The sequence below is a fragment of the Protopterus annectens genome, chromosome 4.part1, assembly GCF_019279795.1.
Source record: "Protopterus annectens isolate FY-2018-M chromosome 4.part1, PAN1.0, whole genome shotgun sequence".
NCBI classification, from domain to species: domain Eukaryota; kingdom Metazoa; phylum Chordata; order Ceratodontiformes; family Protopteridae; genus Protopterus; species Protopterus annectens.
Genome location: NC_056734.1, coordinates 551,876,390 through 551,900,239, shown reverse-complemented (window position 1 = coordinate 551,900,239; position 23,850 = coordinate 551,876,390). Strand labels below are relative to the sequence as shown.

The 23,850-nt window shown below is 45.3% G+C and overlaps 1 protein-coding gene across 1 annotated transcript in view; it reads right to left on the bottom strand.

Annotated features, from left to right (window-relative positions):
• GPBP1L1 (GC-rich promoter binding protein 1 like 1) overlaps positions 1 to 23,850 on the bottom strand; it is a 1,437,510-nt gene that overhangs the window by 826,366 nt on the left and 587,294 nt on the right. The window contains exon 7 of the mRNA XM_044070363.1: positions 17,518 to 17,711. Within this exon, the coding sequence (XP_043926298.1) occupies positions 17,518 to 17,711 (194 nt within the window). The remainder of the gene's footprint in view (positions 1 to 17,517; positions 17,712 to 23,850) is intronic.

Genomic DNA, 23,850 nt, shown 5'->3' with positions numbered 1-23,850 from the left:
AGGCGACCCAAATGTCAGCTCCTATACAAAAGGTTAAGCCTGGTTGCTGTAGGTGCGTGGGACGTCACACGTAGAGCCAAAAACCAGGGACCTTAAATGTGACATCTGCAAGCACAGACCTCAGAACATGAAGGCCAGTCAGACAGGCCCGAAGACAGTAACAAGTAATGTCAGCCAAAAGTGTTGTGTCATATGCTGGCTTGTCTGCTCTTGGTGTAGGGTAGGGCTTCCTAGTGCCTAAGAGATATACCCATAGTCCAAAATAAATACAGGGGGTTGGAGGAAGGGAAGGAATACTGCAGCATGGAAGAGAAGGACATCTATGGTTATGGTAAGATTTCACACAACTATTCTATGTCCTTCTATTCCTATGTTGCAGTATTCTTAGTGTGGGAGAGTACCACAGCTTAAATAGAGGGAAGGGTGGAGGTAGAAGTGAAAGATTCCAGATGACCCTGCAGGATTGCTCTAGCAGAACCTATCTTGGCTCTGGAGACGTGGTCCAATTTGTAGTGTTTAGTGAAGGTGTGAATTGTGGACCAGGTGGCTGCTTTCAGCCCTATGACGAAGGCTTTGGAAGAAGCCATGTCTCTGGTAGAGTTAGCTCTCACCCCCCTGAGGCAAGTGCTTTCCATGGTGCGAGTAGCAAAAGGAAATGGATTTTCTGATCCAACATGAAATAGTTTGTTTGGAGACCACCTTGCCCAGAGCCCTGTGGTGGAAGGAAACAAACAGTTGACTAGATTTTCAGAAGGACTTAGTTTTGTCAAGGCAAAATCTAAGTTGTATGCATACATCCAGGGAATGGAGAATCCTCGCACTATTGTTAGAGGGGAAGAATGCAGGACGGTGAACGGATTGGTTTTTAAAGGACAGTTCGTTGACCACTTTATGCATGAAGGAGGGGTTAGTGCGCACAGTCACCCTATCCTTGTGGAAGGTGGTGTGTGAGGGGGGCAGGCCATGACAGCCTGTAACTGACATTCTCCTAGCGGAAGTTATGGCCACCAGCAGTACAGTCTTCCATGTACACATTTGGAGTGTAGCAGTGCTAGCTGGCTCAAAAGGAGCCAGTGTTAATTTTTCCAGAATGAAGTTTAGGTCCCAGGGAGGGGGGATGGGTTTTCTAGGTGGTATGATGTGTAAGACCCCACTCAGGAAAATTTTACATTCAGCCTGGATAGCAAAGGGGGATGTAGAGGCAGACAAGCTGAAAGGTGGGCTTTCACTGAAGAGTAGGAAAGGCCATCCTTAATGAGTTCATACACAAAGGCAAGGACTAGGGATGGGTCTCTGCCTGGCCAGGGTCCCTGCTCTTAGGGACAACATTTGGAGAATCTCTCCCATTTTGATAAATATGATTTCCTAGCAACAGGTTTCCTGGCCTCCCTCAGGACTGTAAGCATGTCCTCTGAGTAGCGATGTCCGAAAGGTATTAGACGTTTACCACCCAGAGTGTGTTAGGCCTAACATGTGTTGGTGAGGGTGAATTAGTTCCCTTTCGTCGTGTGAGTAGGTCCACCTTGTGGGGTAACTTCTGGTGATTGCCCTTGGCTAATGAGAGAAGTAGGGGGAAAGTACATCTGTGTACACTTACCATAAATGTAGATGTTCACTGTTGCAGTATTCACATTTGGGTTATCTGCCTGCAGGTAGCCCTCAGTCTGCCTCAATACCATGATTACCAGATTCTTGGGATTTCTGCATCGGATGCAGTCTCTTTTTCCATGACGTCAGGTCGTCAGGGGTATAAAACATGCAGCCGACGCCATTACATCAGTTTTTCTTGCCCCAGATGTCAGGAGCCCCCAAAATAGGAAGCCATTACATGGTATGGAACACCCCCAGCAAAAAACAAATACCAATGATATAAGATATTCCAAACAAAAAGGATAAGTAGAAGTAAAGAGAAGACGGGGGTCTGGAGGAAGGGTAACCAGGACTGCAACAGTGAATACACTTAAACATCTACATTTATGGTAAGTGTACACAATTGTACTATGTTCTTCGTGTTTCACTGTTGCAGTCATCACATTTGGGTTGATTCCCAAAGCTGAGGATGGGTGGAGGCAGTTAAGAAGCATTAGGGCAGGCAATCAGGCCCTGTAAAACTGCTATGGCAAATCCAGCTCAGGATTTAGAAAAGATAGGCAAGTTGTAATGCTTGGTGACAGTGTGTACAGAGCTCCAGGTTGCAGCTTCCAGGATGTCCTTGGTAGGGACTCCCCTGAGAAATGCTGTAGAGGATGATGTAGCCCTAGTGGAATGTGTTCCGATCCCCTGTGGAGTAGGTTTCCCCACGGCGTTTGCAGCAGAAATGGATGCGGTGTGCTATCCATTTAGAAATGGTTTGCTTTGAAATGGCCATAACGGTGGTGTTGCCTGTCTTTACCAATAGTTGTGCAGGAAGAATAAGGCCTTTGAAGGCTGTCATAGCATTCTGTACAGCTAACATTTCTTTTTGATTGATATGCAGGTGTATTTGCTTTGGGCTCCATTTGCCTTGAATGCATTGTCATGCCATGTGAGCCCCCCATGCATAGTCTGATGCATCTGTTAGGGTTTGGGCGGCAGGGTGTAGAGTGAAAGGGAGTCCCTTGTGTGGTTGCAGGCCTCTGCCCACCAAAGGAACTCTGTCATTAGGCAAGGAATGATAGGAATCATTGTTTCCAGGTCCTGAGAATGTTGACAGCAGAGACTTTTTAAGTACTACTGAAGTTTCCTCATATGGAATTAGTAGAATGCAAGAGGTCATGAACCCTACGGCTTGCAGTATTCTTCTTGCAGAAAGTCAGGTTTTGGTGGCCAGTAGATTGAAGTAGTCTGTCAAATAAATTTGTTTTTCTGGAGTGAGGAATGCCATCTGGGAAGTTGTGTTCAAGCTTGCTCCCAGGAATACAACCTGTTGGCTGGGTACCAGATGTGATTTCTCTGCGTTGATGGTGTACCCCAGTAGAATTATAGAAGTCTCTTTACAAATGTCAGGTGGTGTAGTAGCAATTCCTGACCGTCAGCCTGAATCAGGCAATCATGCAAGTATGGGTAAATTTGAATTCTTCTCTGCCTGCAATATGCAATGGCTGGAGCTAGGCATTTTGTGAATAACCTGGGCGAAGTAGATTAAGCCTATCTAAATTTACGCCTCAGCCATTTCACGCCTGCAGAGAAAGTACAGTTGTGTACACTTACCATAAATGTAGACGTTCGAGTGTACATAGCTATACTATATTCTTCATGTTTCACTGTTGCAGTCATCACATTTGGGTAGATTCCCAAAGCTAAGGATGAGAGGAGGAATTTAGATAGCATTAGGACCAGCTATAAGGCCCTGCAAGACTGCAGTGGCAAAGCCAGCTCTGGATTTAGAGAAAATTGGCAAATGGTAATGCTTGGTAACTCCAGGTAGCAGCTTCTAGGATGTCTCTGGTAGGGACACCACTGAGAAAGGCTGTAGAGGTAGATGCAGCCCTGGTTGAATGGGGTCTAATCCCCTGTGGGATAGGTTTTCCATGGTGCTTATAGCAAAAATGAATGCAATAGCCTATCCATTTAGAAATGGTTTGCTATGAAATAGCCTTCCCCTCTGCCCCTGCAACAAATGCCACCAGCATGTTCAGATTTCCTTTGAGGTTTAGTCCTGTCCAAGTAAAATCTAAGTTGTCTGTGCACATCTAAGGAGTGCTTTATCTGTTCCCCTTTGTTCTGTGGATTAGAAAACAAGGTTGGCAAATGAATGGATTAAGAGCCACACTGGATACCACCTTTGGCATGAAGGAGGGATTGGTCTTGAGGGACACCCTGTCCGCATAAAAGATGATGAAAGGCTCCAATGCCATAAGGGCCTGTAATTCAGATACCCTTCCTGCTGAAGTGATTGCCAAAAGGAAAGCTGTTTTCCAAGAAAGGAAGTTTAACTCTGTACTTGCAGCTGGCTCAAAAGGAGGAAGAGTGAGTTTTTCCAATACAAAGTTAAGGTCCCAGGCTGGAGTTGGAGCTCTCCTGGGTGGTCTTAAGTTTTCTGGACCCTCTAAGGAACTGCTTAAGCAGTGGATGGGAAAAGAGGGGTGGTTCTGTGTTGTAATGAGCTGAAATGGCTGAGGCGTGAATTTTGATGGAGGAAAAGGAAAGGCCCTTGTGAAGCATCTCAGTTAAGTATTGCAGAATCTGAGGTAAACTGGGCGCTGCTGTGCCCATCCCTTGAGATTGGTTCCAGGCACAGAATCTTTTCCATTTTTCAGCATAAGATTTTCCAGTACTAGGCCGCCTTGCCACTAAAATGATATCCAACACTTGTTTACTGAGGGATGGTAAAGAAGGTGTTTGCCTTACAAACACAAGGTGCAGGGTTTGAGTCTCACAAGGGATAATTGGCTAAGCTTAAAATGGCTCGTAAGGGCAGTTAGCTTAGTACTAAACTATGAAACTATGAAACTATAAGAGATTAGGTAATGAGCCAGGCTGCTGGGTTCAAGGTTTGAAGCTGAGGGTGCAAAATCTGGTTCTCCTGCTGTGACAACAGGGTAGGGATCAGAGGCAGGTGCCATAGAGCCAACAGTGACACACTGTGCAAGAGGGGGTACCATTGTTGGCATGGCCAGTCTGGTGCAATCAATATTGTCCTTGGTTTGTCCTGCTTGATCTTTAGAAGTACTATGGAGAGGTAGAGAAGGAAAGGCATAAACTGCTAGTTTTTTCCAGCTGAAGGACAGAGCATCCACTTTCCAAGCTTGTTTGTGGGGAATCCTTGTGCAAATTTTGTCCAATTGGTACTTCTGGGGGAGGCAAACAGGTCTATACCTGGGCTTCCCCATTTGTTTGTCAACATGTTTAAAGTTTTTGGTTCCAGTTTCCACTTGTGTGGGTTCATGAGGTTTCTGCTTAGTCCGTCTGCCAGTGTATTTAGTTTTCCTGGCAGGAATTGAGCTTGTAGATGCCCTTGGTAGCTCAAGGCTGTGCTCCACAATGCCATAGCTAATCTGCAGAAGGGGTAAGAATGGGTATCCCCCTGCTTGTCTATATACCACATAACAGTTTAATTAAATGTCCTGGAAGAATGTGGTCCTTGAAGGCTGTCAGAGCATTCTGTACAGCTAACATTTCTTTTTGATTGATATGCAGGTGCATTTGACTTGGCTTCCATTTGCCCTGAATGCACTTCCCTGCCAGGTGAGTCCCCCATGCATAGTCTGATGCATCTCTTGTTAGGGTTTGGGTGGCAGGGGGTAGAGTGAATGGCAGCCCCTTCTTTTGGTGACAGACCTCTGCCCACCAAAGGAACTCTAACCGTAAGCAAGGTATGACAGGAATCATTGCTTCCAGATCCTGAGAATGTTTATACCATAGGCTTTTTAGATACCATTGTAGTTTCCTCATATGCAGTCTTGCATATGGAATTAGAAGAATGCAGGAGGCCATAAACCCCAAGGCTTGCAGTATTTGCCTTGCAGACAGCAGGAATTTGGTGGTCACTAGTTTGAAGTAAGTTGTCAAATGAATTTGTTTCACTGGCGTGAGGAAAGCCATCTGGAAGTTGTATTCAGGCCTGCTCCCAGGAATATAATTTGCTGACAGGGTACCAGGTGTGATTTATTTTCATTTATGGTGTACCCCAGACAAGTTAGCACCTTTTGTACAAAAGCCAGATGATTCAAAAGCATGTCCTGGCTTTCTGCCTGAATTAGACAATCGCTGAGGTATCGGTATATTTGAATATTTCTTCGCCTGCAAAATGCAATGACTGGAGCTAGGCACTTTGTCAATACCCTGGGTGCAATAGATAAGCAGAGGACTGATAGTGCAAACAGCCTGCTTTGAAGCGTAGGTATCTTCTGCAAGATTCCCTAATTGGGATATGCAGGTAGGCTTCCTCTAATTCGGGTGATGCCAACCAGGCATCTTTGCCTAGCATAGAAAGCAACTGGTGAAGAGTTAGCATCTTGAATTTTGGAATCACCAAAAAAGTGTTTAAGGTAAACAGGTCCAGGATAGGACGCCATGAGTTGTCTTTTCTGGGTACCAGAAAGAGTCTTGAGTAAAAACCTTGTCCCTTTTCCTCTTCTGGTACAGTTTGAATAGCCTTTATGCTTAAGAGGGAGAGTACTTGCTTTTCAGCCTCGGTCCACTGATTTGGGGGTAGATCTGGGCAACCGTTTGGGGTTTGTAACGTACGGAATTGAAATCTGTATTCTTGGGAAACTATATTTAAAACCCATTTGTCCTGGGTACTGAGTTCCCAGTTTTTTGCCTGCAGAGCAATCTTTCCCCCTAAACTAGCAGTCAGTTGAGAAGTGCTTGTAAGTTTTAAAGTTAAGTCATTGAGACAGTTTACCATAGGGGGGAGTCTTACTACTCCCTGATTTGGAAGTGGGAGCCCCCCACTGCTTAGTCCTGTGCGTACCCTGGGACTGAAGCCTGGGTGTTCTGCTGGATCTGGGTTTGGACTGAGGCGGCTTGGAAGAGGCAGGAAAGGACCAATTCTTAGAGGGCCAATGCCTACTAAATCTTGAAGGCTGTACTTGCAGGAAATCTTTAACAGTTTGCATAGATTTAGCTTTTTCCTCCATTTTTTTTTAAGAACTTCTTCTACTTTGTTGCCAAACAGGCGGTCCTGATTTAAGGAAGCATCCAGTACTTTAGCTTTAACATGATCTGGCAAGGATTGCTCCTTAAGCCAAGCATGCTTTCTAAGTACAGACCCAGTGACAGCAGCCCTGCAAGATGTCTCTAGTGAATCAAAACCACACTGCAAAGTATGTTTTCCAACCTGCTCAGCAGAATGCATTAAATCCTGTAAATCCTTATTTTCAGCAGAATCAGGAATCAACATCATTTTCTGTTTAAGCAGTCCAATAATATGCTGATGATACTTTAACATGTGAAACTGGCAGTTTAAGGCCCTAATGGCCAAGGTTGCAGAAGTGTATACCTTCTTACCCCATCTATCCAGCGCCCTGGAATCTCTATCAGAGGGGGTAGGATTTTTGGCAGTAGTAGCCTTAATGCCCTTGGGTCCCTGTGAAATGTTCTCAGGATCCGCAGTGGGATTTTTAAAAAGGAACTTGAGAGAGTCAGGAACCCTGTAATATCTATCAGGTTTTCTGGGAGCAGGAGGTAAAGAGTAAGGGGGCAAAGCTAGATTCCGAAAAGGCATTATCCACAATGTCCTGTACAGGAGGGATAGCTAAAGGCCTGTGCTGGGGCAGGAGTAAGAAATCCCTAAGCCTCTTTTTAGAATCAGAGTAATCCTGGCTTTCCCAACGAAAATGCTCCCTAAGAGTATGCAAGGTTACACCAAAAGAGAAATCCTCTGGGGGGAAGCAGAGGGAATAGAGTCCTCTGCATCAGAATCCTCATAGATGAGGGTAAATCCTGGTCAGAGGAAACCGAAATTTCAGAATCCTGGTCAGAAAGTATAAGCAAATTCAGTCCCAGGTCTCTTAGAGGGGGAAGGTTGGCATCCCCTGATTGAAGTAATAAGGTCTTCAGTCATTCTTATCATTTGTTTTTTAGGCATAGAGGCCTGACCATGCGGTCAGGGCGTCGGTTTTCTAGTCATGGTTCAAGATGTGGGCCTTGAAGAAGATGGCGTCGGTAAAATATGCAAGTCAGTAGGCCTGAATACACCCTCAGTAGCCGGTGCCTGCACAGCGGCTCCAGACCCATCCAAGGTAGAGACATCTGCAGGTTCCACGGGTGAAGCATTTTGCGGCATACCGGACTCCGAATGGGTCTCAGTAGAGGCCTGTGAATCTGAAGTAGCGGGTATCAGGGGCTGCGAAAACGCCTCACTGGAGTACCGGCAAACTGGCGGCTGGCTTAGGAGAAGCGTCTTCGGCAGCTATGGACCTAGGCGGCCTGTCTCTGTCTTTATCTTTGCATTTTTTCGGAATGTCGGTAGGCAGATGGCTTACCGAAGACATATCTGGATAATTAAACCGAGCACCAAAATATTTAGAAGCGTAAATATACAGACGACGAATAGTTCGTTGCTTAAATGTACATTGTGGTCAGGGCCTAGGCAAGGACTACAGTACGAATGGAAATCTTTAGGAAGTATTTGCTTTCCACAAGAAATACAATTATTGACTTTTACTGACATCTGTTTAGAGCAAGAAAAAGTTCCCCCTTACTTAGCTTTAGTTGAGGACTTCGGTTCTAAAACTCGAAGATGAAAATTTCAGGAGTCGGCCGACCGGCACTTGCGAACTGCTTCTGCTTCGGGCTGGCATTGGCTGCATGGCTTTATACCCCTGACTACCTGACGTCACGGAGGGCGAGACAGCAACTGACGCAGGACCCAAGACTTTGATAATCAGGCCGACTGAGGGCTACTGCAAGCAGATAACCCAAATGTTATGACTGCAACAGTGAAACACTAATAACATGTCTTGAATGAAAACCTTGTCCCCTTTGTTCTGCTGGGACAGGTTGAATAGCCCTGACACTTAGAAGAGAGAGAACCTGCTGCTGGGTCTCCACCCACTGATTTGGGGATAGGTCTGGCCAACCATTTGAGTTTGGTAAGGAGTGGAAATGGAATCTGTATCCTTGGGAAACTATATTCAAAACCCATTTGTCCGGGGTAATGAGTTCCCAGCTTTCTGCATGCAAGGTGAGCTTTCCTCCTAAGGGAGCAGGCAGTTGAGCCGAACTTGGGAGGTTAAGGTTAAGTCATTGTGCCATTTTTCCGTAGGGGGGAGGTTTACTGCTCCCTGCTTTGGAAGTGGGAGCCCTCCACTGCTTAGACTTGACTGTAACCTAGGTGGTCTGCTGTTCCTGGGTTTGGACTGACAGGGCCTGGAAGAGACTGGAAAGGACCAGCTCTTTGAAGGCCAATGTCTACTAAATCTGGGAGGCTGTACTTGTAGGAAATCTTTAACAGTTTGCATAGATTTAGTTTTTTCCTCCATCCTTTTGAGAACAACTTCTGCTTTGTTGCCAAACAGGTGGACTTGGTTTAAGGGAGCATCCAGTAATTTAGCTTTAACATGACCTGGCATGTTTTGTCCCTTAAGCCAAGCATGCCGTCTAAGTACAGACCCAGTGACAGCAGCCCTGCAAGATGCTTCTAAAGAGTCAAAACCACATTGCGTATGTTTACCAACTTGTTCTCCAGAATGCATTAAATCCTGTAATTCTGTGTGTTCAGCACAGTCAGGAATCAACATCATTTTCTGTTTAAGTAGTCCCATAATATGCTGTTGGTACTTTAGCATATGAAACTGGCAATTTAAAGCCCTAATGGCCAAAGTGGCCGAAGTGTATACTTTCTTACCCCATAACGCTCAAGAATCTTTATCAGAAGGGGTAGGATTTTTGGCAGCAGTAGCCTTAATGCCTTTTGGTCCTTGGGTAATGGTCTCTGGATCTGCAGTAGGATTCTTGAAGAGGATTTTGTGAGAGTTAGGTACTCTGTAAAACCTGTCAGGTTTTCTGGGAGCTGGAGGTAAAGTTTCTGGGGAAAGGCTGGATTCAAAGTATCATCTACAATGTCCAGAACAGAAGGGATAGCTAAAGGCCTGTGCTGAGGAAGGAGTAAGAATTCCCTAAGCCTCTTTTTGGAATCAGAGTAATCCTGGCTTTCCCAGCAGAAATGCTCCCTAAGAGTGTGCAAGGTTTCACCAAAAGAAACATCTTCTGGATGGGAAGCAGAGGGAATGGAATCCTCTGCATCAGAATCCACATAGGTAGATAAGGACAAATCCTGGTAATCAGAAGGAGCAGAAGAATCAGATACCTGATCAGAAGAATCAGAAGGAAAATCAGTTCTAGGTCTCAGAGGGGGAAGGCTGGCTTCCCCTAATTAAGGTAATAAGGTCTTCAGCCATTATAAGCATTTGTTTTTTAGGCATATGGGCATGAGCATGCGGTTTGGACGCCGGTTTTCTAGACGTGAAGCGAGTTTTAGGCCTAGATGAAGAAGATGACGTTGGTTTAACATGCAAATCTGTAGGCCTGAATACACCCTCAAAAGCAGGTGCCTGCACAGAGGCTCCGGACACATCCAAGGTAGAGACATCCGCAGGTTCCATAGTCGAAAAAGCATCTCGTGGCATACCGGACTCCGAATGGGTCTCAATATAGACCTGCGAATCTAAAGTAGCGGGTATCGGACTACAAAAGTGCCTCACTGAGTACCGGCAGACTGGCGACTAGCTTAACGGAAGCGTCGGCGGCGGTTTTGGACCTATGTGGTCTGTCTCTGTCTTTACGTTTTTTCGGAAGATCGGTAGTCAGATGGCTTAACAAAGCCATTTTGGAGTACTGACACAGAGTACCAAAATAATTTGCTGCAAAGACAGCCCGATGACGAATAGTTCCGGGACTGAACAAGGCACAAAACCGACAGCGAGGGATGTCATGGTCTGGGCCTAAGCAAGGAATGCAGTACGAATGAAAATCTTTACGAGGTATTTGCTTTCCACAGGTAAGACAATTGTTAACTTTTAATGACATCGGTTGGAGCAAGAAAAAAGATCCCCAACAGGGTACTCATCTTTTTTTGAAGACTTCGGTTCTGAAACTCGAAAACGAAAATTTCAGGAGTCGGCCGACCGGCACTTGTGAACTGCTTCTGCTTCAGGCACCGCACAGCAAGAAAGACTGGTGTAACGGCGTCAGCTGCATGTTTTATACCCCTGACGACCTGACGTCATAGAAGAGAGAGCATACGACGCAGGAATCCAAGACTGTGGTATTCAGGCCGGCTGAGGGCTACCTGCAGGCAGATAACCCAAATGTGATAACTACAACAGTGAAACATGAAGAACATCAGCCTGGAATAAAAGCCTTGTCCCCTTTGTTCTGCTGGGACAGGTTGAATAGCCTTGATACTGAGAAGAGAAAGTACTTACTTTTGAGCATCTGCCCACTGGTTTGAGAGGAGGTCTGGCCATCCGCTTAGGGTTGGAAGTAATTGGAAGTGGAATCTGTATCCCTGGGAAACAATGTTTAAGACCCATCTGTCCTGGGTAATGTACTCCCAGTTTTTGACATGCAAGGCAATTTCCCTCCTAAAGGTGCAAGTACTTGGGCAAGGCTTGGAAGAGTTAAGGTCAAGTCATTGCGCAATTTTACCATAGTATGGTGGCTTACTACTCCCTGTTTTAGACGTGAGAGCACTCCATTGCTTAGATCTGTGCATACCCTGAGACTGTAGTCTTGGTGGTCTGCTGCCCCTGGGTTTGGGCTAAGAAGGCCTGGGAGGGACTGGAAAAAAACAGTTTTTAGAAGGTCAATGCCTACTGAATCTAGGTGGCTGTACTTGTAAGAAATCTTTAACAATTTGCATAGATTTAGTTTTCTCCTCCATCCTTTTGAGGAGGACTTCTGCTTTATTGCCAAATAGACGCTCTTGGTTTAATGGTACATCTAGTAATTCTTCTTTGACATGATCTGGCAAGGTTTGTTCCTTAAGCCAAGCATGCCTTCTAAGAACAGACCCAGTGACAGCAGCCCTGCAAGATGCTTCTAAGGCATCAAACCCACATTACAAAGTATGTTTACCAATTTGGTTAGCAGAATGCATTAACTCTTGTAAATATTTGTGTTCTGCACAATCAGGAATCAACATAATTTTCTGTTTAATTAGCTCCATAATATGTTGCTGATACTTTAACATATGAAACTGGCAATTTAAAGCCCTAATGGCAAGAGTAGCAGAGGTGTATACCTTCTTACCCCATCTGTCTAAAGCCCTAGAATCCCTGTTCAAAGGGGAAGGATTTTTGGCAGTTGTAGCCTTAATGCCTTTAGGTCCCCGGATCCACAGTAGGATTCTTAAAGAGGAATTTGTGGGAGTCAGGCACTCTATAGTACCTGTCAGGTTTCCTGGGAGCTGGAGGCAAAGTATCAGGGGTAAGGCTGGATTCCAAGAATACATCATCTACAATTTCCAGAACAGGAGGGATAGCTAGAGGCCTGTGCTAAGGCAAGTTTAAAAATTCCCTGAGTCTCTTTTTGGACCGAGTAGTCCTGGCTCTCCCAGTGGAAATGCTCTCCAAAGGTATTGCAGGGTTTCACAGGAAAGGACCAATTCTTTGTTGGCCAGTGTCTACTAAACCTAGGTGGCTGTACTTGTAAGAATTATTTGACCGTTTGCATAGATTTAGCCTTGTCCTCCACTTTAACACCTCTTCTGCCTTAACACCAAACAAAGTATCATGCTGTAAAGGTGCATCTAATAATTTAACTAACATGATCAGGCAGATTTTGTTCCTTTAACCAAGCATGCCTTCTAATTACAGAACCTGTAACTGCGGCCCTGCAGGAGGCCTCTAAAGAATCAAAACCACATTGCAAAGTATGCTTTCTAACTTGTTCAGCTGCATGCAATATATCCTGCATTTCCTTGTTTTCTGCACACAGAGTTTAACAACATTTTCTGCTTAAGCAATGCCATGACATGTTGCTGATATCTGAGCATATGAAACTGACAGTTTAAGGCCCTTATAGCCAAAGTAGCAGATGTGTAAACCTTTTTTCCCCATCTATCCAGTGCCCTAGAATCCCTGTCAGAAGGGGTAGGGTTTTTTGCAGCGGAAGCCTCAACTCCCTTGGAACCCTGAGAAATAGTTTCTGGGTCTGCCGCAGTGTTTTTAAAAAGGAATTTATGCGAGTCAGGAACCCTGTAATATCTGTCAGGCTTAACAGGAGCTGGAGGCAAGGAGTCAGGGGTAAGGCTAGACTCCGAAAACACATCTACAATGTCTAGCACAGGAGGGATGGCTAGTGGCTTGTGCTGAGGTAGTAACAGGAAATCCCTGAGCCTCTTTTTAGATTCTGAAAAATCTTGGCTCTCCCAGTGGAAATGCTTCCTCATGGTATGTAAGGTTTCCCCAAAAGAATAGTCCTCAGGAGGAGAAGCTGAAGGTATGGAGTCCTCAGCATCAGAATCCTCATAGGGGGGAAAAGAATATTCCTGATCAGAAGAGGAATCAGAAGAAATGGAAACCTGATCTGAAGATTCATAGTCAGTCTCTTGCCTAGGCCGCTTATCAGGAGGGGGATGGGAACCCCTGATCAAAGTAATCAAGTCTTCGGCCATTTTGAGCATCTGTTTTTTGGGCATGGAGGCCTGTCCACGTGGCTCTTGAGTTTGCTTCTTTGCCTTTGAAGGTGCTTTAGTCTTTGCCTTTTAAGTCGGTTTAATGCATAGATGTTTGGGTCTGAATACACCCTCAGAAGCCGGTGCCTGCTCAGCGGCTCCGGACCCATCTGAAGGATTAGCGTCCGAGGTTCCAATACCTTGAGTTTCCAGTGGCATGGCTGACTCCACGTGGGAGTCGGTAGTGGCCTGCGACTCTAAAGTAGCGGTCGTCAGGGGCTGTGAAAGCACCTCACTGAGAACCGGTGACTGGTTTAGGAGAAGCTTCGTCGTCAGTTTTGGGCCTCGGCTGTCTTTCTTTTTCTTTACATTTTTTTGTGAACTCTGGTAGTCGGATGGCTTTCCGAAGACATTTCTGGATAATTAAACCTGCGTCCAAAGTAGTTTAAAGCAAAATCATACTGACGCTTAATAGTGCGTTAGTTAAATCTAGCAGAAAACCGACAACCCAGAAAGTTATGATCAGGGCCTAGGCAAGTAATACAGTAAGAATGAAAGTCCTTATGAGGTATTTGCTTCCCACAAGAAATACAATTAACTTTTTCTGACATCGGTTCTGGAGCAAGAATAAAGTTTCCCCAACGGGGATCTGAAATTCGAACTCGAAAATCTCAGGAGTTGGCTGACCGGCACTTGCGAACTGCTTCTGCTTCGGGCACTGCGAAGCAAGAAAGACTAAAGAAAATGGCGTCGGCTGATTCTTTTATACCCCTGATGACCTGATGTCAGGGAAGGGGCGACAACAGCCGACGCAGGACCCAAGACTTTGGAATTCAGGCTGACTGAGGGCAACCTGCCAGCAGGATAACCCTAAATGTAATGACTGCAACAGTGAAACACGAAGAACATCTGGTCTCAAGTAGGTTTGCCTCCTGGCTCCTCTCCTATGTCTGGTAGAGAAGAAATGCCTGTAGTATTTAGGAATAGGAAACACAAGCAAATGCTTGATGTCCTGAAGCTCCTTATTTTTCTTCTGCAGGTTTTTAGAAAGGTCTGCAGATTGTTTACCAAACAAGAGGTTATGGTCTAATGGGGCATCTAGAATTTTATATTTGAAATCCTCTGGGAGTGGTTGGAGGTGAAGCCAAGATTATTTGCGGAGAATTGAAGCAGAAGCTGCAGACTTAGCAGAGGCCTCTGCGGCATCATAACTGCACCTAATGGAATGTCTGGCTACCCGAGAAGCCAGGGACAGATTAGATGCTATCTCAGTTTTGGCAGGGCAGTAAAGGGTGGTAGCCAAGAGAGTGGAAGCTTGTGAGACTAGGTCCAAGGCATATTTTATCATGTGAGTTTGGTAATTGATAGCTCTGAAGGCCAGGGTGGAGGTGGTATACACTTTTTTTCCCAATCCTGTCCATGCTTTTGCTATTCTTATCAGTGGCAGAATAGATGCTGAAGGAATCAGTTTAGATTGCTTGTCAGGAGAAAAAGCAATTACTGCAGAGTCTGCCAGGGGAGGCTTTACTAAGAATTTCTGGTCATCAGGGACTTTGTAGAACCTGTCCAGTCTCTTAGGAGAAGGTGGTTGAGAGTCTGGATTCTTGGATGCAGAGGTGAAAGCATCCAGATAGGCAGGTAAGACAGGTGGGATGGCTGATGGGGAGGGAGAATCCACTTGCAGGAGATCAAAATACCTCCTCTGGGTGTCAGTCATCTGGGTAGTGTCCCATTTGAAGTATTCTTTCATTTTAGTAATCGTTTCCCCAAGGTGATATCCTCTGGTGGGGAGTCTCCTTCAATGGATTCCTCATCTGGGGAATAGTATTCCAGAAGGAGGCAATTTGTGAGGCATACGAAATAGATTCATCAGAAAATGAGTAATAGGGTTCTAAATCATACTCTCCTTTGTGGACAGTAGGCAAGGGTACAGAAGTAGCAGAAGCAGGCCTAGGGCTAAGCACTGGGATAGTGGAGGGGGAAGAGGCTGTGGGCCCAAGAGCCATAAAGGCCTGCATCAAGGAATTGATAAATGACTGCCAGTCTGGGACTCCAACAATAGGAAACAAGTGTTTGGTTTTCTGTTTAGAAGGCGTAGGTTTGGGAGAAGGCCTGAGTACTGCAGCCTGGGCTTCAGGTAATGGCGAAGCAGTTGGTTGTCCAATTGTATCTGGTTCTCCTTTGACATTGGTAGGGACGTGACGTCTATGCAGTCTCAGAGGACATGCAGGCTGTTACTTCTGAAGTGGTTTCCTAGGTGGGAGCCGAAGTAAATGGTTCTATAAGACGTCCCGAAAACTCACAGATAGGAAGCTGGTGGGATGTCTGATGGCAGAGAGGCAATGGAGGTAGGCCTGGAAACCTTGGCCTTTTTCCATGGTAGTTCAGTTAGCACGACTGATTCGGGATCCATCCTGAGCACAAATCTTTTGAGTCTTTGGATCTTTAAATTTAAGTTAAGGGCAGCCAGACAGCTACAAAGGGTCTTCAGAACAAAAGATTGGCAAATGGAACAAGCTGAATGGTCGTGTTCCTTCCCTAGACAAAAGAGGCAATGGTTGTGCACATCTTTATGGGGTTTCTGATGTCCGCAATGGCATTTACCCTTCTTAGCTGACATTGGCTAACGATAACTACAGCTAACCAAGCTCAAGCAAAAGAGACAGAAAAAAATCTCCAAAGGGGTACTTAGCTTTTTAGAAGTCTGAGTATAGGAGTGAAGCGATTGATGTGACGTCGTCTGTGGCTGAAACGTTCAGGGGTCTGTTAGTGCAGACATCACACTTAAGGTCCTGGTTTATGGCCCTAAGTGTGATGTCCCAGGAACCTACAGCAACCAGGCTTAAGCTTTTGTATAGGAGCAGACATTCAGGTCATCTGAGGCGGGGAATCCCACACTAAGAATACTGCAACATAGGAATAGAAGGACATCTGTAGTTTCTGGTTGCTTGAGAGTTACTATTAAAAATAGGCTTGACTAATACTGTACCCTATACTACTTGTTTGGTTTGACTTGTGCTTAGGTTGGGGAGAGTGGGAATTTATTCCTACCTTCTTTTTTAAAACTCAAACTCTAAAAACGTAAGGTATTTTTCTTCAGGGGGCAGAAACAAAGTTTAAAGCATGAAAATTGTACTGCATTTCTTGGATTTTTTTTTTCCTGGTTGCTTGAGAGTGCTGGTTGCTTCAGTTCAGGTTAACTGAGAGTTTACTGTACAAAGAAATCCAGCAGCTGCAGCTGGTGGAACAGTAATTCACGCAGTGAAATTGAGGATATTCCCTGAGCCATCAAGAAGGTTCTCTCTCAGATCAGACACAGCAGGAACATGTATGTTTCTAACTAGAATCATAACTCTACGAACAGAGGACACTTGCAGATAGCTCCCTGGCTGATCTGAAACCCAGGCAGTAGCCAAAAGGATGTCAACAGCCAGGAAGATGGTGCAAGCAAAAAAGCTCAAGAAGCTATGTCCTTACAGTATAAACAATAAAGCAGTCAAGACTTCCTGAGTCACAGCAAAGACTGATTGATGAAAATCTACAATGAAGACAAGTATGGCACATGCCTGCAGTTGGGCATTCCTGAAGCAAGCAGCGAAGACAACTGCTCCTTTAAGTGAACTTTTAGTAGCTGCCAGTGAACAGTAAACCACTTGGCAGCAGCAAAGTAAATGCTTTTTAAGTGGATTACCAGTTAACAACTGCAAGTATTCCTTCCTGAAGTGAAGTCAAAGTGGTCAGTTCTTCCTCATCTTCCACACCCTGCTCTTTCGCACAGTTTCAGCCCCTGCAAATAAAGACCAGTGGGCTAGGTTTTGAACTAATCTTTGGAAGCAAACATGGGTTTGTCTTTAGAAGAACCAGATATAGTTCCCTACCTGCAAGCCCTGAAGCTCCAATATTTCATTAAGGGAAGTTATTGCCACCATGAAAAGTGTGTAAGACAAGAACTTCAATGCCCCTGAGAAAGGTGACTCAATTTACCAGAAAACAAACCAATCAACCATAAAGTTCAAAACCCACCGAGTGTTGATTTAATTTGTGCAAGCAAATGTACTGCAACTAAACTATGAATTCAATTTTAATACGGCTCTCACCTGACAAGCAACTAACAAATCAAAATGGCTAACCTGTCTAAACACTCACAACAGAAAATGTACCAGTCTCTCTAAAGAGAGCAAGTAATTTTCAGCAAAAAAAATGTCACTCACTTCAGGTCTTCTACTCCTTATATCATAAATCACTACACCCAAAACCAACACTAAATCTATGTGGAGATTCATCTACAACCAAAATTTTTACATAGCAATTGAGAGTTTGTTCATATAAATGGCGTTAAATTACTGCAAGGCGAATAATGCTACTACAAACCATATGGAAACTATATTAATCCTAAACTTACTGACTTAATTTACTCCCACTCTTCTGTGAGGGACAAAACTAGAAGCAAGTATGCAAAGTAGCAGTCATACCTTGGAGGAAAGTGCAGCTGGTTTGGGAACTAAGTTTTTATAGACACTTGGACCAACGGCGATGGTCTTCACATTCGTCGGAAGTGGACCTGAACTAATGAATCCAGCAGAGAAGGCAGCAGCAGGATCTTCCTTTGAAACTTTTTTGATGACCAGCATCTTTGAAACACCTTGCTTGGCACTAGGAGGATTTTCTGAAGCAGAAACAAAGCACATGACATCATTTACAGTCGAGCATGTGCTACCTTCAATTTGGCAATTAAGTTCAAATCTTCTTAAACAACGTCTATACACAACAGTCAGGCAAAACATTTTTTACCCATTTATGCTACATCAATTACCAAGAAAAGATGCTAAAAGTGATCACAGGTAATGCTGTGCAAAGCTCAACTACAGGCCAAAACTAAAATACTGTTAATTTATGAAACAGCTAATCGAGGAAGTTGACAGACTATCAAAACACAATATGACCAAGCCCATACGTCTAACAGATTAGAAATTAAACCTTGAAGACTTCACATCAGGGCTTTCAAACGTGTTTCCTCAATGTCCACAATTCTGTTTGACACCCAAATGTGCCAGCAGTCCCAAATTATCATAAAACTGTCAAGAAAGCAATTAAATGCTGTTACTGATGAAGACTGGAAAAGGTAAACTGCAGTATATTATACACCTGCTTGATTACTGTTTACAGACTTCATTCAAGCAAAACAAGCCCACTGCTAGGGGACGACTTGCAGACAGGAATCCAGCAGTTGTGTGTGACAATCACCAAAAATCAAGGGATCACAAAGCTCATCCTCAAACCTTGGAAGTATTCTAGCAAACTATTAGGCACTGCAAGTTACAGATGTATTGGTCACACACTGCTGTCACCCTGTCAAATAATCATGTAGCTCTAACAAAATGTCACTGTTCTTAAGTGCACTGCCCAATATTCTGAGGCCCATTTATTTCTATGTAGGTCAGTAAAGTTAACATTACCTCTACAGAACCAAGAATGAACAGACTACATATATCCATCTCCTCACAGTTCCACTCTATGCAGTGAAACATCCCCCTAAAATACTATAAATACATAAAGTGTTGAGCTACTGAACAGGCCCTCAAAAACCAAGCCAGTGAGCCCAATCACATTTTAAAAGGTATTTGCCATCAAAATCAAAAGAAAAAGAAGTTATGTACTCAACATAACGTTCGATGTTTGTAGTCCATCTCGCCCTTCATTCTTACACTTGGGTTCGGAGATGAACCTCGGCTCCAACTCGGCAATTCTCTAGCTCAAAGTCTTCTGGTTGGCTCGTGGCAAGGAGGTATCCCATAATGCACCACCAATGTATCCCAGATCTTGTTTGCTGCAAGTAGTAAATATACAGAGACAAAGAACAAACCATGTAGAAAGATCTCAACATAGAGATAAGGCAATAGTCAATACCCCCAGGTCCTTAAGGAGGGGCAGGAGGGAGGGTTCGTAAGATTGAAGGGCAAGATGGACTACAAACATTGAACATTATGATGAGTACATAACTTCTTTATGTTCTGTAGTCCTACCTCGTCTTCATTCTTACACTTGGGACAGCGTCCCTAGCACCTTTATCTTGGGTGGCTCACTGGAAAATGCTCCTGAGTACTGTGGAACCAAAGGAAAACCTGTTCCTGGAAGCCACGTCCAATTTGTAGTTTGTTATGAATGTATGAGGTGAAGCCCATGTTGCTGCTGCACAAATGTTATCTATTGGAATCTTTGCCGAAGCAGAAATAGATCTGGTAGAGTGAGCTTTCACCTTGAAGGGAAGATCTTTACCACTGGATGTATAAATAAATGACATGCAGTTTGAAATCCAGTGAGACAAGGTAATTTTGGAGACTGGTAGGCCTTTCCTGCCATCTGAAAAGGAAATAAACAATTGGTCTGACCTTCTGAAATTCTTAGTTCTATCAAGATAAAATCGCAATTGTCTATGAACGTCAAGCTGGTGAAATTTGGGAAGAACACAGGTAAATCAATGGATTGATTAATATTAGCCTGAGAAGAGACCTTAGGAACAAATGAAGGGTTGGTCCGTAAGGAATCCCTATCTCTGTGAAACACCAAATAAGGGGGCTTAATAGAGAGGGCTTGCAGTTCTGAGACCCTCCTTACAGACGTAATGGCCACTAAAAATATGGTTTTCCATGACAGGAACTTGAGGTCACAGGTTGCTGAAGGTTCAAAAGGACTCAAGTTTTTGAAGTACAAAATTCAAATCCCATGGTGCCACAAGATCTATGACTGGAGGTCGTAATAATGTGGCTCCTTTAAGGAAAGCTCTACACAATCTATGCACGATAAGGTTAGGATCATTAGCAAAATGAAAGATAGAAATAGCTGCCAATTGAACTTTAATAATGGCAGCTGCTGAGCCTTGATGGAACAACTGAGTAAGGAACTCCAAAATGGCAGAGATGGGAGCTGTATAGGGATCAAAGATTCTCTAACGGGCCCAAAAGGAAAACCTTTTCCACTTACTGGTGTAAGTCTTTCTAGTTGAAGGTTGGTGAGAAGTCATCAGAATATGTACATCAGGGGAAAAGTCATGAAGCCTGACTAGAGATTTAATTGGAGCAGCCAAACTGTCAAATTGAGGGTGTGGAGAGAGGGATGGAACACCCCTGACGCGTGTCAGTAAATCTGGCACTGGGTCCAGAGTCCAAGGTTTGTCCATTAGATGAGGTCTGAGGAAGGGGAACCAAATCGGACGAGGCCAGTAAGGAGCAATGAGGATCATTTTGCTTCCCAAGGACCTTGCTTTCTGAATTACCTTCGATATCAGGGGAAATGGTGGGAATGTATAGAGAAGTCCTGAGGGCCAATTGTGAACGAGTGCATCTCTGGGTGCCTCCTCCTTTGGTGGGATCAGGGTGAAGTAGCTGCTGCATTTGGCATTCAGAGGGGTGGCAAAAAGATGGCAGCAAGGCTGACCACATCTGCGAAAAAATCTGTTTCACAATGTGTGGATTCAGAGACCACTCGAGTGTGAGGCATCAGAATAGCCCTGCTGAGCCTGTCTGCTATCACGTTGGTTTTCCCCGGAATGTGCGTTGCGATCAGAAAACGTTGGGAAGACATTGCCCACTTCCACACTCGATGGGCCTCTCTGCAAAGGGGATAAGATCTGGTCCCTCCTTGTTTGAGTACCATACCACCGACATTTTCCTAGTGGATCGCAATCGTCCCTAAAGGGAGAAAGCTGTGAAGTGCTTGCAACACCAGAAGCACTGCTCTCATCTCCAAGACGTTGATATGCAAATGAGCCTCGTGTTCCTGCCACGTGCCTTGGACTGTTCTCCCTAGATAATGTCCCCCCCCCATCTGAGAGGCATCCGTGGTCACGGTGGCGTCAGGGGGAGACTGAACAAAAGGTCTGCCTGTGGTCAGATGACTTGACTGGGTCCACCAGCAAAGATCCCGTTTGCACGATTCTGTTATCAGAACGGGGTGAGAAACAGGTAGATGCTGCAGTGACCATTGGGCAAAAAGTAACCACTGCAGAACCCTCATGAACAGTCTGGCTAATGGAACTAATATTATTGTAGAGGCCATCGTCCCCAACAATTTGAGCACCGTCTTTGCTTTTGTCTTCTGCCGAGGAAGCAGACTCAAAGTTTGTTGCCTGAGATTCTGAAGTCTCTCTACGGGGAGGTAAGCCCTCATGGTGACGGTATTTATTTCGGCGCCAATAAAATTTACATGCTGAGAAGGTGATAATGCAGATTTTTCCCAGTTTATTGTAATCTCTAGTTGCAGGCAAGTGGAAATGGTGGTGTCCCTGGCCTGTAATAGTAGATGCCTGGTGGTGGCAGTCAGGAGCCAGTCGTCCAGGTGCGGAAACACTTGGAATCCAAGGCATCTCAAGTGAGCCGTTACCACTGCCATACATTTGGAGAACACCCTAGGGGCTGTGGCGAGACCAAAGGGCAGGGTGCAAAACTGATGATGACTTGCCCCCAGCCGGAAGTGTAAGTGACTCATTGATGCTCTGTCCATTTTGATGTGGTAGTACACATCTTGGAGATCTATGGAGCACATCCAAACATCTTTCCCTAACAATGGGAGTATCGACTGTAAAGTGACCAATTGGAACTTGGACTTCTGTACATATTCGTTCAATTTGCTGAGATCCAAGATGGGTCTTACGTACTCTGTTCTTTTCGGCACCAAAAAGAATCTGGAGTAAGTCCCTAATCCTACTTGGTCTGCGGGGACGGGTTGGATGACTCTTTTTACGAGCAACTTTTGGATTTGTAGAGTTGCTGAATCCCTGTGATTGGGTGGAACTTCTGGGATTTGTCTGATCCGAGGAGGGGGAAAAGAGAAGTGAATACGGAATCCTCCGGTAATTATCCTTAGTACCCACTTGCCTTGAGTGACATCGCACCAGGCTTCTGGGTATAAGGATATACATCCCCAGACTGGCTCCAGAGACGCACAGTCGGGCCCTCCTTTCAGGAGCGCTGGTAGGGACAACCACGAAAGGAATCACTGTCTCCCTGGTTCTGTGAGCCTCCCCTGCCTCTAGGGTGGCGCTTACGGTAATTTCCTCCTCCTCTGCCTCTGGAGAAGGAATCACCCTGTGCATCCTGGAAAAACCTCTTAAGACTTCTTGAACCACATTTTACCACCCTTCTGTCCTTTGGGATAGGGTCTAGACGGAATGGAAAAATGGACTCCTACGGCAGACAGGGTTTTCCATTCCTGTTCGCACCTGGTGAGTGTGTCCTTTACCTTGTGTCCAAACAATGAGGACCCATCAAAAAGGGCACTGGTAAATGTAGACTTAAAGGCCTCTGCAAAGTTACACAAGCGCATCCAGGAGTGTCTTCTAAGAGAAACTCCTGAATCCGCTGCCCTACTCGCTCCATCCGCTGCATAAGATATCAGCTGCATGGAGAAGTTTATGAGAGAATTTAAGGTAGACATCTGTGCGTTCATTTTATCAGACACCGTTTCAGATACGTTACCTTGTAGAGTATCTCCCAGCTCTATCAGGAGATCTCTCTGTAGCCTAGTGAAGTGAGACAGGTAGGTCAGCAATCTGAGTGTAAACACTGCTGAAGAAAAGATATGCTTCCCGTACCTATCCATCATTCAAGACTCCTTGTTCGATGGATGGACAGTGGAGGAAGTTTTAGCAAGTTCCTTTTTGGTGGCTGCTGCCACCACCATGGCATCTACTGGCACGCCCTTAGTAAGAAAATCTTTGTCCTGAGGTGCTGACAAGAATTTATTAAGTCTTCTAGGAACTGATTCCACAGTATCGGGAGATTCCCACACCTTTCGACTCATTAAATCCAGTAGCTCGTCAAAAGGTGGAGACATCCAGGAGGCAGAAGGTTGAGACCCGAAAGCCTTCAGGTACACTGACTACTCAGAATGGGAGGTGGTGGGCCAGCCACCTCACTGTTTCAGGATCTCAAGGATATCTGCAAAGCAGATATCATCAGACGATGACTTGGGGGACCCTTCTGACTCCTCGAGGTCAGTGTCTGATGTAATGGACTCATCGAGGGAGACATGTTTCCTCTTACAAGTTTTCTTCCGATGAGGGTCCTCAGAAGGATATTCTGGGGAGACCTCAGAAGACTGGGGACCACTCATGGAGGTTTCCTGAGGCTGCGACTCTCTGCTATATAGGATGAGAGAGGGTGCTGAGACTGAAGTTGGCGCTTTAGGGGGAAGAGTGTCGGTACCCCAGGGTGGAACTGAAGACTTGGACAGAACACTCCACTTCGAAAGCCGACCCTCACGGCTCTGAGAATGCCGCCCGCTCTGAAGGTGCAGAGGCAGTCCTCGTTGCCAAGGAGATAGGGTCCAAGGCAGATATGGGGTCCAAACTCACCCAAGCCGAAGCAACAAGAGGTAGGCTCAGAACCGAAGTTCGGTCCAAGCGTCCCCCTCAGGCCCGTCCGGAGAGCTTAGGACCCTAGAACCCACGGATGGCACCGAAGTGGTCGAAGCGGATATCGGAACCGAGAGACCAACTGAGGTAGCTGGAACATACCTTTCCATAGCAGGTGGCACCGACATCTCTGGCTCAGATGTGCCAGAGTGGCTCTGAGGAGGAACATTGACAGGGTGTACAGGCACATTAGGCTCCAGAGCCGACTGGGATGGAGCCGAAAGTAAATTTGCCAGCGCCGAGGTCTTGGAATCTGCGCACCACTCTCTCAATGTCATCAAAAAGGCTCCTAGAGGACATGGAGGATAAAGGGGGGACCAAGACCACTGAAATATAGGCAATCTAAGTGACGGAGAAACCAGGCGGAGTTCAGCTGACCGGCTCCAAGACACAG